Here is a 15,567-nt window from a genome sequence, read left to right as displayed (position 1 = left end):
GAATTGGGGGGGTTTGTATAATTGGATTTACACAACCACTTCGTAGATGCAAAATATTTTTTATTGTGAAACAAACAAGAAATAAGACAAAAAAACAGAGAACTTGAGCGTGCATAACTATTCACCCCCCCCCCAAGTCAATACTTTGTAGAGCCACCTTTTGCACCAATTACAGCTGCAAGTCTTGGCACATCTAGGCACTGGGATTTTTGCCCATTCTTGAAGGCAAAACTGCTCCATCTCCTTCAAGTAGGATAGGTTCTGCTGGTGTAAAGCAATCTTTAAGTCATACCACAGATTTTCAATTGGATTGAGGTCTGGGCATTGACTAGGTCATTCCAAGACATTTAATGGTGCCCCTTGCTTAATGGTGTTGCAGACTCTGGGGCTTTCAGAAGATGTATATATACTGAGATCATATGACACACTTTATTTAACTAATTATGTGACTTCCGAATGTAATTGGTTGCACCAGATCTTATTTAAGGGCTTCATAGCGAAGGGGGTGAATACATATGAATGCACCACTTTTCAGTCTTTTATTCTTTAGAATTCTTTGAAACAAGTTATTATTTTCATTTCACTTCACCAATTTGGACTATTTTGTGGATGTCCATTACATGAAATCCAAATAAAAATCGATTTAAATTACAGGTTGTAATGCAACAAAATAGGAAAAATGCCAAGGGGGGTGAATACTTTTGCACTGTATGCACACCAAACTTACTCGCACAATTGCTGCACAAATATAACCTGTCATTACATCCAGAAACGGTGATGAATTTTCAAAATGGAAGATAGGCTACAAAAATAAACTGTGTTTTACACCTGCATCTGGAGCTGAAAGTCATTAATGTTAGTAGCCAAAATCAACTGGGGATATATCATGTCACTTTTCTGGTCCAGAGCAAGAATTAGGACTACTTTTAACGGAAAGCATGTTCTTTCTGCACCGCGCCATCAGTTTGGAGGGCAGCCTGCCTGACGAGTGCTCGTTGCCAGCCGGGTAGCCCTGTTCTTGCTCACAAATATAGCAATCAATTCACCAAAATATGTTACATCTTTATCCCATAATATTCAAGGCAGTGCGATGTTACAGCTGCTTATAATTAGACATAAAGCCAGTAACCACCCAAACTAGACCTATCTGAAATAGGAAAATTATCAATCTGGCAAAGATGAGTCAGTAGTATATTGTATTTTATATGGATGATATAAACGTAGGCTGTTTTTGCCAGGCAGTTATTTGGTCACTAAACTGGATATGCGCGCACGCCTTTGCTCTCCAATGCTGATGATTGGTCAATGCTAAACAATCAAGACACGTTGAGAATAGACGACTTGTTCAGAACAACAACAAAAAATATTTTTCTGGAAATTATGCAACCACCGAAAAAGGCAGACTGAAAGGGGTAAGGGGAATGTGCTCTGCATAGGTAGAGCCCTATCTGTACATGTGCCGGATGTGCGTGCGTGTGCGCATACAGTACCTGGACATGGCTAGAGCAGTGACTGCAGGGTTGTTTTTGTAGCGCCGTCTGGACACTGCTTCACTCCTGTTTAGTGGCCGACACAACACCAGGTGTCTCTCCCAGCTCTGACTCGGACCCGACATTCCTACACAGCAATTAACAATATTGCAACAGTATAAAATCAGTCCTGCACTAATAGACCTACAGTACAGGGGATCTCCTGTTATACTGTATAACAACAACACAAGAGGTCTTTCTCAGACCTGACCTGCTAGACCTATAGTACAGGATACAACAAAAATATAATATAACATAACAACACAGACAACAGGGTCTCTACGCTTTCGCCCATCTAGTTATTCGCGGAGGGAAGGATATCTTTTTAAAGTTGTCATGTTTGTCATTTATTATCATGTCTTGTCCCTGTGCTCCCCATGCTATTCGTTTCCCTCTGCTGGTCTTATTTGGTTCTTTCCCTCCTTCTATCCCTCTCTCTCCCCCTCCCTCTCTCACTCTCTCGCTCTCTCTTCTCTCTATCGTTCCGTTCCTGCTCCCAGCTGTTCCTATTCCCCTAATCATCATTTAGTCTTCCCACACCTGTTCCCGATCCTTTCCCCTGATTAGAGTCCCTATTTATTCCTTTGTGATCCGTTCCTGTCCCGTCGGTTCCTTGTATTGTATTCACCATGCTGTGATTGCGTTTCGCCCTGTCCTGTCGTGTTTTTGCTGTGATTGTGTATCGCCCTGTCCTGTCGTGTTTTTTTGCCTTCATCAGATGCTGCGTGTGAGCAGGTGTCTCTGTCGACTACGGCCTGCGCCTACCCGAAGCGACCTGCAGTCTGTGGCCGCTTCTCCAGTTGTTTCCCCTCTACAAGTCTAGAGGATTTCTGTTATTCCGTTTTGGACTTAAATAAACTCTGTTTCTGTTAAGTCGCTTTTGGGTCCTCTTTCACCTGCATGACAGAAGGAACCGACCAAGGAATGGACCCAGCGACTTCAGACGCTCGTTACACTGCCGTCGAGATCCAAGGAGCCATGCTCGGCAGACACGAGCAGGAATTGTCCGCTGCTCGCCATGCCGTGGAGAACCTGGCCGCTCAGGTTTCCGACCTCTCTGGACAGTTCCAGAGTCTACGTCTCGTGCCACCTGTTACTTCCTGGCCTGCCGAGCCTCCAGAACCTAGGGTTAATAACCCACCTTGCTACTCCGGGCAGCCCACTGAGTGCCGCTCCTTTCTCACGCAGTGTGAGATTGTGTTCTCTCTCCAACCCAACACATACTCTAGAGAGAGAGCTCGGGTTGCTTACGTCATTTCACTCCTTACTGGCCGGGCTCGAGAATGGGGCACAGCTATCTGGGAGGCAAGGGCTGATTGCTCTAACAAATTCCAGAACTTTAAAGAGGAGATGATTCGGGTTTTTGACCGTTCAGTTTTTGGTGGGGAGGCTTCTAGGGCCCTGGCTTCCTTATGCCAAGGTGAACGGTCCATAACGGATTATTCCATTGAGTTTCGCACTCTTGCTGCCTCTAGTGAGTGGAACGAGCCGGCGCTGCTCGCTCGTTTTCTGGAGGGACTCCACGCAGTGGTTAAGGATGAGATTCTCTCCCGGGAGGTTCCTTCAGATGTGGACTCTTTGATTGCTCTCGCCATCCGCATAGAACGACGGGTAGATCTTCGTCACCGGGCTCGTGGAAGAGAGCTCGCATCAACGGTGTTTCCCTGCTCCGCATCGCAACCATCTCCCTCCTCTGGCTTTGAGACTGAGCCCATGCAGCTGGGAGGGATTCGCATCTCGAATAAGGAGAGGGAACGGAGGATCACCAACCGCCTGTGCCTCTATTGCGGAGTTGCTGGACATTTTGTTAATTCATGTCCAGTAAAAGCCAGAGCTCATCTGTAAGCGGAGGGCTACAGGTGAGCGCAACTACTCAAGTCTCTCCATCAAGGTCCTGTACTACTTTGTCGGTCCACCTACGCTGGACCGGTTCGGGTGCTACATGTAGTGCCTTGATAGACTCTGGGGCTGAGGGTTGTTTCATGGACGAAGCATGGGTTCGGAAACATGACATTCCTTTCAGAGAGTTAGATAAGCCTACGCCCATGTTCGCCTTAGATGGTAGTCATCTTCCCAGTATCAGATTTGAGACACTACCTTTAACCCTCACAGTATCTGGTAACCACAGTGAGACTATTTCTTTTTTGATTTTCCGTTCACCGTTTACACCTGTTGTTTTGGGTCATCCCTGGCTAGTATGTCATAATCCTTCTATTAATTGGTCTAGTAATTCTATCCTATCCTGGAACGTTTCTTGTCATGTGAAGTGTTTGATGTCTGCCATCCCTCCCGTTTCTTCTGTCCCTACTTCTCAGGAGGAACCTGGCGATTTGACAGGAGTGCCGGAGGAATATCATGATCTGCGCACGGTCTTCAGTCGGTCCCGAGCCAACTCCCTTCCTCCTCACCGGTCGTATGATTGTAGTATTGATCTCCTTCCGGGGACCACTCCTCCTCGAGGTAGACTATACTCTCTGTCGGCTCCCGAACGTAAGGCTCTCGAGGATTATTTGTCTGTGTCTCTTGACGCCGGTACCATAGTGCCTTCTTCTTCTCCGGCCGGGGCGGGGTTCTTTTTGTTAAGAAGAAGGACGGTACTCTGCGCCCCTGCGTGGATTATCGAGGGCTGAATGACATAACGGTTAAGAATCGTTATCCGCTTCCCCTTATGTCATCAGCCTTCGAGATTCTGCAGGGAGCCAGGTGCTTTACTAAGTTGGACCTTCGTAACGCTTACCATCTCGTGCGCATCAGAGAGGGGGACGAGTGGAAAACGGCGTTTAACACTCCGTTAGGGCATTTTGAGTACCGGGTTCTGCCGTTCGGTCTCGCCAATGCGCCAGCTGTTTTTCAGGCATTAGTTAATGATGTTCTGAGAGACATGCTGAACATTTTTGTTTTTGTCTATCTTGACGATATCCTGATTTTTTCTCCGTCACTCGAGATTCATGTTCAGCACGTTCGACGTGTTCTACAGCGCCTTTTAGAGAATTGTCTCTACGTAAAGGCTGAGAAGTGCTCTTTTCATGTCTCCTCCGTTACTTTTCTCGGTTCCGTTATTTCCGCTGAAGGCATTCAGATGGATTCCGCTAAGGTCCAAGCTGTCAGTGATTGGCCCGTTCCAAGGTCACGTGTCGAGTTGCAGCGCTTTTTAGGTTTCGCTAATTTCTATCGGCGTTTCATTCGTAATTTCGGTCAAGTTGCTGCCCCTCTCACAGCTCTTACTTCTGTCAAGACGTGTTTTAAGTGGTCCGGTTCCGCCCAGGGAGCTTTTGATCTTCTAAAAGAACGTTTTACGTCCGCTCCTATCCTCGTTACTCCTGACGTCACTAGACAATTCATTGTCGAGGTTGACGCTTCAGAGGTAGGCGTGGGAGCCATTCTATCCCAGCGCTTCCAGTCTGACGATAAGGTTCATCCTTGCGCTTATTTTTCTCATCGCCTGTCGCCATCTGAGCGCAACTATGACGTGGGTAACCGTGAACTGCTCGCCATCCGCTTAGCCCTAGGCGAATGGCGACAGTGGTTGGAGGGGGCGACCGTTCCTTTTGTCGTTTGGACAGACCATAAGAACCTTGAGTACATCCGTTCTGCCAAACGACTTAATGCCCGTCAAGCTCGTTGGGCGTTGTTTTTCGCTCGTTTCGAGTTTGTGATTTCTTACCGTCCGGGTAGCAAGAACACCAAGCCTGATGCCTTATCCCGTCTGTTTAGTTCTTCTGTGGCTTCTACTGATCCCGAGGGGATTCTTCCTTATGGGCGTGTTGTCGGGTTAACAGTCTGGGGAATTGAAGGACAGGTTAAGCAAGCACTCACGCACACTGCGTCGCCGCGCGCTGTCCTAGTAACCTCCTTTTCGTTCCTGTTTCCACTCGTCTGGCTGTTCTTCAGTGGGCTCACTCTGCCAAGTTAGCTGGTCATCCCGGTGTTCGAGGCACTCTTGCGTCTATTCGCCAGCGCTTTTGGTGGCCGACTCAGGAGCGTGACACGCGCCGTTTCGTGGCTGCTTGTTCGGACTGCGCGCAGACTAAGTCGGGTAACTCTCCTCCTGCCGGTCGTCTCAGACCGCTCCCCATTCCTTCTCGACCATGGTCTCACATTGCCTTAGACTTCATTACCGGTCTGCCTTTGTCTGCGGGGAAGACTGTGATTCTGACGGTTGTCGATAGGTTCTCTAAGGCGGCACATTTCATTCCCCTCGCTAAACTTCCTTCCGCTAAGGAGACGGCACAAATCATTATTGAGAATGTATTCAGAATTCATGGCCTCCCGTTAGACGCCGTTTCAGACAGAGGCCCGCAATTCACGTCACAGTTTTGGAGGGAGTTCTGTCGTTTGATTGGTGCGTCCGTCAGTCTCTCTTCCGGGTTTCATCCCCAGTCTAACGGTCAAGCAGAGAGGGCCAATCAGACGATTGGTCGCATACTACGCAGCCTTTCTTTCAGAAACCCTGCGTCTTGGGCAGAACAGCTCCCCTGGGCAGAATACGCTCACAATTCGCTTCCTTCGTCTGCTACCGGGTTATCTCCGTTTCAGAGTAGTCTGGGTTACCAGCCTCCTCTGTTCTCATCCCAGCTTGCCGAGTCCAGCGTTCCCTCCGCTCAAGCGTTTGTCCAACGTTGTGAGCGCACCTGGAGGAGGGTGAGGTCTGCACTTTGCCGTTACAGGGCACAGACGGTGAGAGCCGCCAATAAACGCAGGATTAAGAGTCCAAGGTATTGTTGCGGCCAGAGAGTGTGGCTTTCCACTCGCAACCTTCCTCTTACGACAGCTTCTCGTAAGTTGACTCCGCGGTTCATTGGTCCGTTCCGTGTCTCCCAGGTCGTCAATCCTGTCGCTGTGCGACTGCTTCTTCCGCGACATCTTCGTCGCGTCCATCCTGTCTTCCATGTCTCCTGTGTTAAGCCCTTTCTTCGCACCCCGTTCGTCTTCCCTCCCCCCTCCCGTCCTTGTCGAGAGCGCACCTATTTACAAGGTACATAAGATCATGGACATGCGTTCTCGGGGACGGGGTCACCAATACCTAGTGGATTGGGAGGGTTACGGTCCTGAGGAGAGGAGTTGGGTTCCGTCTCGGGACGTGCTGGACCGTTCACTCATCGATGATTTCCTCCGTTGCCGCCAGGATTCCTCCTCGAGTGCGCCAGGAGGCGCTCGGTGAGTGGGGGTACTGTCATGTTTGTCATTTATTATCATGTCTTGTCCCTGTGCTCCCCATGCTATTCGTTTCCCTCTGCTGGTCTTATTTGGTTCTTTCCCTCCTTCTATCCCTCTCTCTCCCCCTCCCTCTCTCACTCTCTCGCTCTCTCTTCTCTCTATCGTTCCGTTCCTGCTCCCAGCTGTTCCTATTCCCCTAATCATCATTTAGTCTTCCCACACCTGTTCCCGATCCTTTCCCCTGATTAGAGTCCCTATTTATTCCTTTGTGATCCGTTCCTGTCCCGTCGGTTCCTTGTATTGTATTCACCATGCTGTGATTGCGTTTCGCCCTGTCCTGTCGTGTTTTTGCTGTGATTGTGTATCGCCCTGTCCTGTCGTGTTTTTTTGCCTTCATCAGATGCTGCGTGTGAGCAGGTGTCTCTGTCGACTACGGCCTGCGCCTACCCGAAGCGACCTGCAGTCTGTGGCCGCTTCTCCAGTTGTTTCCCCTCTACAAGTCTAGAGGATTTCTGTTATTCCGTTTTGGACTTAAATAAACTCTGTTTCTGTTAAGTCGCTTTTGGGTCCTCTTTCACCTGCATGACAAAAGTAGTCGATCAGGGTCTTTTTCAACCTCTGACCCTGACAAACTTTAAAGGAACACAAAACCTTCAGAGGCATCACCAGAGGCTGTATTTATAGTAGTGTATATTACATGGTCAGCAGGCTGTTAGTGAGAAGAATCCCTCTTAAATAAACCTCACAGTTTACACCAGGACTGTTCTGGTGTAATGTACCAGGATAATACTGCCAAGAGCTGACAAACAAATAACAGCTGGGTATTATTGCTTTCTAAATTACACACGCTCACACACATGCGCACCCGAACACACACATCAGCAGAATTGCTCATCAGTGTATACTGTCGGTATTTTTAATAATTGTATAACTCCATCATTCCAGGCTAGATGTTACCTTGGGAGGAACATTTTATTATAAACTTGATTCTGGAAGCTAACAGTCAGACTAAGAGATGGTTGGCTCAGAATGATCAGCTCACACTTAACAGCATATATAAACAGATATCTATGGGAGATTTCTATGAATAATATGTTGTTATGTGAGTATCCCTGATAGAAGTAAACTATCACAGTATCCCTTCACTGCATATTTATTTAGACAGTGAAGCTAAAAGTTTTAATTTGGCAATATACTCCAGCATTTTGGAGATCAAATGTTTCATATGAGGCAACAGCACAGAATGTCACGTTGTATTTGAGGGTATTTTTAAACATATCTGATTTTCCGTTTTAAAATGAAAGCACTTTATGTACAGTAACAGAATTATGTACTAACCAAAAAAGTGTTAAACAAATCCAAATAGATTTTATATTTGAGATTCTTCAAAGTAGCCACCCTTTGCCTTGACACCTTTTCACACTCTTCGTATTCTCTCAACCAGCTTCATGAGGTAGTCACCTGGAATGCATATAAATTATCAGGCTCGCCTTGTTAAACATTAATTTGTGGAATTTCTTTCCCTCTCGTTTGAGCCAATCAGTTGTGTTTTGACAATTTAAGGGTGGGTATGCAGAAGATTTGGTAAAAGTGAAAGACTAAGTCCATATTATAGCAAGAACAGCTCAAATAGTGGATATGCGTGCCCACGCATAGTCCAAATTGGTGAAGTGAAATTAAAATAATAAATTGTTTAAAAAAAAATTAAAAAGCTAAAATCGGAAAAGTGTTGCGTGCATATGTATTCACCCCCTTTTCTATGAAGCCCCTAAATAAGTTCTGGCGCAACCAATTACCTTCAGAAGTCACATAATTAGTTAAATAAACCTGTGTGCAATCTAAGTGTCACATGATCTGTCACATAATCTCAATATATATACACCTATTCTGAAAGGCCCCAGAGTCTGCAACACCACAAACAGGTCAGGGACAACGTTGTGGAGAAGTATAGATCAAGGTTGGGTAATAAAAAAACATCCGTAACTTTGAACATCCCACGGAGCACCATTAAATCTGTTTAAAAAAATGAAAGAATACGGCACCACAACAAACCTGCCAAAATAGTGCCGCCCACCAAAACTCATAGCCCAGGCAAGGAGGGCATTATTCAGAGAGGCAATAAAGAGAACAAAGATAACCGGGAAGAAGCTGCAAAGCTCCACAGCGGACATTAGAGTATCTGTCCATAGGACTAATTTAAGCCGTACGCTCCACAGAGCTGGGCTTTACGGAAGAGTGGCCAGAGAAAAAATATATTGCTTAAAGAAAAAAATATGCAAACACATTTGGTGTTTGCCAAAAGGCATGTGGGAGACTCCCCAAACACATGGAAGAAGGTAATCTGGTCAGATGAAACTAAAAGGAGCTTTTTGGCCATCAAAGAAAATGCTATGTCTTGTGCAAACCCCAAGATGACCATCCCCACAGTGAAGCACGGTGGTGGCAGCATCATGCTGTGAGGATGTTTTTCCATCGGCAGGGATTGGGAAACTGGTCAGAATTGAAGGAATGATGGATGGCGCTAAATACAGGGAAATTCTTGAGGGAAACCTGTTTCAGTCTTCCAGAGATTTGAGACTGGGATGGAGGTTCACCTTCCAACAGGACAATGACACTAAGCATACTGCTAAAGCAACACTCAAGTGGTTTAAGGGAAAACATTTAAATGTATTGGAATGTCCTAGTCAAAGCCCAGACCTCAATCCAAATGAGAATCTGTGGTATGACTTACAGTTGAAGTCGGAAGACCCCTTCTGTCTCAGCCTCCAGTATTTATGCTGCAGTAGTTTATGTGTCAGGGGGCTAGGGTCAGTTTGTTATATCTGGAGTACTTCTCCTGTCCTATTCAGTGTCCTGTGTGAATTTAAGTGTGCTCTCTCTAATTATCTCTTTCTCTCTTTCTTTCTCTCTCTCGGAGGACCATGCCTCAGGACTACCTGAGATGATGACTCCTTGCTGTCCCCAGTCCACCTGGCCGTGCTGCTGCTCCAGTTTCAACTGTTCTGCCTTATTATTATTGGACCATGCTGGTCAGTTATGTAGGTTCATGCTCTACAACATCCGCAGAGTACGACCCTGCCTCACACAGGAAGCGGTGCAGGTCCTAATCCAGGCACTTGTCATCTCCCGTCTGGATTACTGCAACTCGCTGTTGGCTGGGCTCCCTGCCTGTGCCATTAAACCCCTACAACTCATCCAGAATGCCGCAGCCCGTCTGGTGTTCAACCTTCCCAAGTTCTCTCACGTCACCCCGCTCCTCCGCTCTCTCCACTGGCTTCCAGTTGAAGCTCGCATCTGCTACAAGACCATGGTGCTTGCCTACGGAGCTGTGAGGGGAACGGCACCTCAGTACCTCCAGGCTCTGATCAGGCCCTACACCCAAACAAGGGCACTGCGTTCATCCACCTCTGGCCTGCTCGCCTCCCTACCACTGAGGAAGTACAGTTCCCGCTCAGCCCAGTCAAAACTGTTCGCTGCTCTGGCCCACCAATGGTGGAACAAACTCCCTCACGACGCCAGGACAGTGGAGTCAATCATCACCTTCCGGAGACACCTGAAACCCCACCTCTTTAAGGAATACCTAGGATAGGATAAAGTAATCCTTCTCACCACCCCCCTTAAAATATTTAGATGCACTATTGTAAAGTGGCTGTTCCACTGGATGTCATAAGGTGAATGCACCAATTTGTAAGTTGCTCTGGATAAGAGCGTCTGCTAAATGACTTAAATGTTAAATGTAAATGTAACATCTTGGCCATGTTCTTTTATAATCTCCACATGGCACAGCCAGAAGAGGACTGGCCACCCCACATAGCCTGGTTCCTCTCTAGGTTTCTTCCTAGGTTTTGGCCTTTCTAGGGAGTTTTTCCTATCCACCGTGCTTCTACACACCTGCATTGCTTGCTGTTTGGGGTTTTAGGCTGGGTTTCTGTACAGCACTTTGAGATATCAGCTGATGTACGAAGGGCTATATAAATAAATTTGATTTGACATACACCTTAGCCAAATACATTTAAACTCAGTAATTCACAATTCCTGACATTAAATATCAGAAAAAATGCCCTTCTTAGGTCAGTTATGATCACCACTTTACTTTAAGAATGTGAAATGTCAGAATAATAGTAGAGAGAATTATTTATTTCAGCTTTTATTTCTTTCATCACACTCCCAGTGGGTCAGAAGTTTACATACACTCAATTAGTATTTGGTAGCATTGCCTTTAAATTGTTTACCTTGGGTCAAACGTTTTGGGTAACCTTCCACAAGCTACCCACAATAAATTGGGTGAATTCTGGCCCATTCCTCCTGACAGAGCTGGTGTGTAGGCCTCCTTGCTCGCACACGTCATTGTCCATTTGGAAGACCCATTTGCGACCAAGCTTTAACTTCCTGACTGATGTCTTGCCTCAATATATCCACATAATTTTCCAGCCTCATGATGCCATCTATTTTGTGAAGTGCACCAGTCCCTCCTGCAGCAAAGCACCCCCATAACATGATGCTGCCACCCCCATGCTTCATGGTTGGGATGATGATCTTCGGTTTGCAAGCCTTCCCCTTTTTCCTCCAAGCATAACGATGGTCATTATGGCCAAACAGTTCTATTTTTGTTTAATCTGACGAGAGGACATTTCTCCAAAAAGTATGATCTTTGTCCCCATGTGCAGTTGCAAACCGTAGTCTGTTTTTTTATGGCAGTTCTGGAGCAGTGGCTTCTTCCTTGCTGAGCAGCCTTTCAGGTTATTTCAATATAGGACTCGTTTTACTGTGGATATAGATACTTTTGTACCGGTTTCCTCCAGCATCTTCACAAGGTATTGCGTACTATAGTTTGTACAGATGAACGTTTGGACATTGCTCCCAAGGATCAACCAGACGTGTGGGAGTCTACAATTGTTTTTGAGGTCTTGGCTGATTTCTTTTGATTTTCCCATGACGTCAAGCAAAGAGGCACTGAGTTCAAAGGTAGGCGTAGAAATACATCCACAGATACACCTCCAATTGACTCAAATGATGTCAATTAGCCAATCAGAAGCTTCTAAAGCCATGACATCCTTTTCTGGAATTTTCTAAGCTATTAAAGGCACAGTCAACTTAGTGTATGTATACTTCTGACCCACTGGAATTGTGATACATGAATTATAAGTGAAGTAATCTGTCTGCAAACATGGACAAAGTTTTTTAGCAAGAAATTTGTGGAGGGTTGAAAAACAAGCTTTAATGATTCCAACCTAAGTGTATGTAAACTTCCGACTATTGAATATTGCTGTACACCAGCGGAAGTTTATAAGGCAACAAAATAGGAAAAAAGGGGGTGAATACTTTCGCAAGCCACTGTATTTTCGTTAAACTACCCACAAATTAATGGATTTGAAACCCTCGGCTTGCACAGTCCATTCTTCCATCACATGTACAGCTGATTCTCAAGATTTTACATACTAATAAGATGTTATTGAGCCCACACTACTACAATGTCTTAGCAAAGGACTACTTTCTGGTAAGTGTTGATTACAATACTGGGTGGGGTGAATATATTTTATATGACGTACGTGATTGTTTGTTAACTAGTAAATAGTAGCCTACAGCAAAGTGTTTTAAAAATAATTTCTAGCTTAACAATTTCTGCTAGTTAGTTTTTGCAGCCATGTGGGTTTTAGCTTGCCTACTAACTGAGGAGTGTTAATTAACCTGTTTCCATGCATGTTTCATTACAAAAAATCTTCCAAAGGAGTTGTTTAATGTAACTGCTTAACTATTTATCTGTACATGGATTTTTTTTTTTTTTACAACAACAAAAATATATTTACAGGGAAATGCCACACCATCTGATGTGTAGAGACATTTCACTGCAGCTAATGTTGAAGGAAATGATGTGTACATTTGAAAATGCTGTGCCAAATCATATCTGAAGAATGCAACAAAGGCATTAAAGTTCCCTCTGCGGTCATAACAAGCAACCTCTGACAAAAGTCCCTGTACTTCTATTCGAAGATGAAAATTATGAATCAGACACCTTATCGATAGCAACAGCTCGTGGTTCTCCGGGAATCAGAAGTTTTTGACTCAATGGAAGAACATAGTCAGAGAAATGCTGATAAATGTCTTGCTCGAGCTGTGTATGCAACTGGTTCACATCTGATGGTCATAGGCAATGTGTATTGGAAGAGATTTCTGAATGTTCTTCGCCCAGCATACACCTCTCCAACCAGCCATTCTTTATCTACTCATTTGCTGGATGCAGAGCTCATCAGAGTTCAAGTGAAGGTCAAGCAAATCATAGAGAAAGCAGACTGTGTTGCAATCATCTCTGATGGGTGGTCGAATGTTCGTGGGCAAGGAATAATTAACAACATCATCTCCACCCCTCAACCAGTATTCTACAATAGCACAGACACAAGGGACAACAGCCACACCGGTCTCTACATTGCAGATGAGCTTAAAGCAGTCATCAATGACCTTGGGCCGCAGAAGGTATTTGCACTGGTGACAGACAATGCTGAGAACATGAAGTCTGCTTGGTCTAAAGTGGAGGAGTCCTACCCCCACATCACACCCATTGGCTGTGCTGCTCATGCATTGAATCTGCTCCTCAAGGACATCATGGCACAGAAACATATGGATATACTCTAGAAGGGAGCAAAGGAAATGGTTAGGTATGTGAAGGGTCATTTTTATAGCAGCAATCTACCTCACCAAGCAAAGTGAGAAGAATAAGAGCACCACATTGAAGCTGCCCGCCAACACCCGTTGGGGTGGTGTTGTCATAATGCTTGACAGTCTCCTGGAGGGGAAGGAGTCTCTCCAAAAAATGGCCTGTAACGTCTGCTTCCAACTCACACTCTCAAACACGTAGATCCCCTGAACGCAGCTCACTTTCCAGCCCACTTTCCAGCTCACTCTCCACATCCCAATCTCCTGAATTCTGATCACCTGTTCACACACCTGTATGTCATTATCACACACTATTTAATTCAGTTCTTTGCACCCCATCATTGGGAGGTATTGTTTGTTTTGTGACACACTTCTATTCAGAGCTCTGTTTTTCCCGTGATTTAATCCTCCTGTGTATGATAGTTTTGGCCTGCCTCACCTATTCCCTGCCTGTACTTTAGCCTTTTTGGATCCCCTGTGTATGACCTTCTGCCTGTACCTGGACCCAGCTACCTGCTTCCTTCTGTGGTCCTGTACAATGAAACACCTGCTGCGCCCTGTGCTTGAAACCAGCTCTCTGTCTCCAAACGTGTTCATCACATTACCATATCACAGTCTGCCAAGAGGATCCTCCTGGATGATGTATTTTGGGAGAGAGTTGTAAACAGCCTGAAACTCCTGAAACATATAGCATTATGGAGACAATGCCATCCTGTCTGACTCTGCTTGCAGATGTAAGTGAAGAAATCCATACTGCCCTGCCCACTTCACTGTTGCTCCAAGCAGAGGAAACTGCAGTTCTGAAATACATCAAAAAGCGTGAAGACTTCTGTCTGAAGCCCATACATGCCGCAGCATACATGTTGCACCCCAAGTATGTTGGCAGGAGCATCATGTCTGGTGCAGAGATCAACAAGGCCTATGGTGTCATCACTACCATGTCTTGTCACCTTGGCCTGGATGAGGGCATGGTTCTTAGCAGTCTGGCGAAGTACACTTCCAAGGAAGGGCATTGGGATGGAGATGCAATATGGCAGTCGTGCCAACATATCTCATCAATACCTGGTTGAAGGGACGTTGTGGATCTGAGGCTCTTTCCCCTGTTTCCTCCATCATCCTCCAAATCCCACCAACATATAACCACCTCAGAGCGCAACTGGTCCTTGTTTGGGAGCACACACACCAAAGCACGTAACAGGCTGACCAATATAAAAGTTGAAAAATCTGGGCAAATTTGAGGCTTTTTGAGCCTAACAACTAGCCATCCTAAACAAGTTGTAAAATGACAGTGAAGATGAGGACTCAGAGTTTGGTGTTCAAGGGGTGGACATTGAGGAGGTCCAGGGACAAGACATGGAAGCCTGAGAGGAAGACAACCAAAGCTTTAGTTTCTCGACTATCATTTTGCAGATGTATGTTGAAAACGTTTTTGGGAGATGTGATGGATCATTGGGGATCATTCAATATTCCCTTTCTGTTGTTTTTCAGTGCAATCATCAGGTGTGAAGAGTCAACTCATTTAATGAAAGTTCAATTCGTAACCATTTTTTACATTTTATTTCTATTGGAAGAATTTAATAATTTGCAATTGTGTCTACTTATGATAAGGTAAAATGTTTATGTTTCTGTCTTCATATGACATGTTAAATATATCCAATGCAAAAAAACATCTAAATGTAAATGGTATTATTATTCATTTGCATATATTTCTGTCAATTCCCGTTTAATCCCATAAATTAACGTTAATTCCCACAAAGTTTCCACTTCTGAATATTCCCCAAAATGTGTAACCCTATTCAAAGCACACTTAACCAGCATGGCTACCACAGCATTTTGCAGCGATACTCTATCCTATCTGGGTTGCGCTTAGTGGGACTATAATATGTTTTTCAACAGGACAATGACCCAAAACACACCTCCAGGCTGTGTAAGGGATATTTGACCAAGAAGGAGAGTGATGGAGTGCTGCATCAGATGACCTGGCCTTCACAATCACTTGATCTCAACCCAACTGAAATGGTTTGGGATGAGTTGGACCGTAGAGTGAAGGAAAAGCAGCCAACAAGTGCTCCGAATATGTGGGAACTCATTCAAGATTCACGCAATCTCCACTGTACAGTTGATGTTGAGATGTGTCTGTTAATTGAAGTATTTATTTGGGCTGCAATTTCTGAGAACGGTAACTCTAATGAACTTATCCTCTGCAGCAGAGGTAACTCTGGGTCTTCCT

General features: G+C 45.3%; 1 protein-coding gene across 1 annotated transcript in view; it reads right to left on the bottom strand.

Annotated features, from left to right (window-relative positions):
• The window catches only part of wdfy4 (WDFY family member 4), a 250,546-nt gene that overhangs the window by 10,498 nt on the left and 224,481 nt on the right, over positions 1-15,567 (bottom strand). Inside the window, exon 64 of the mRNA XM_046353518.1 lies at positions 1,491-1,617. Within this exon, the coding sequence (XP_046209474.1) occupies positions 1,491-1,617 (127 nt within the window). The remainder of the gene's footprint in view (positions 1-1,490; positions 1,618-15,567) is intronic.

This window comes from Oncorhynchus gorbuscha, linkage group LG06 (genome assembly GCF_021184085.1).
Source record: "Oncorhynchus gorbuscha isolate QuinsamMale2020 ecotype Even-year linkage group LG06, OgorEven_v1.0, whole genome shotgun sequence".
In the NCBI taxonomy this organism is placed as follows: domain Eukaryota; kingdom Metazoa; phylum Chordata; class Actinopteri; order Salmoniformes; family Salmonidae; genus Oncorhynchus; species Oncorhynchus gorbuscha.
Note: the sequence above shows the minus strand (reverse complement) of the source record. Positions and strands in the feature narration are given on the sequence as shown.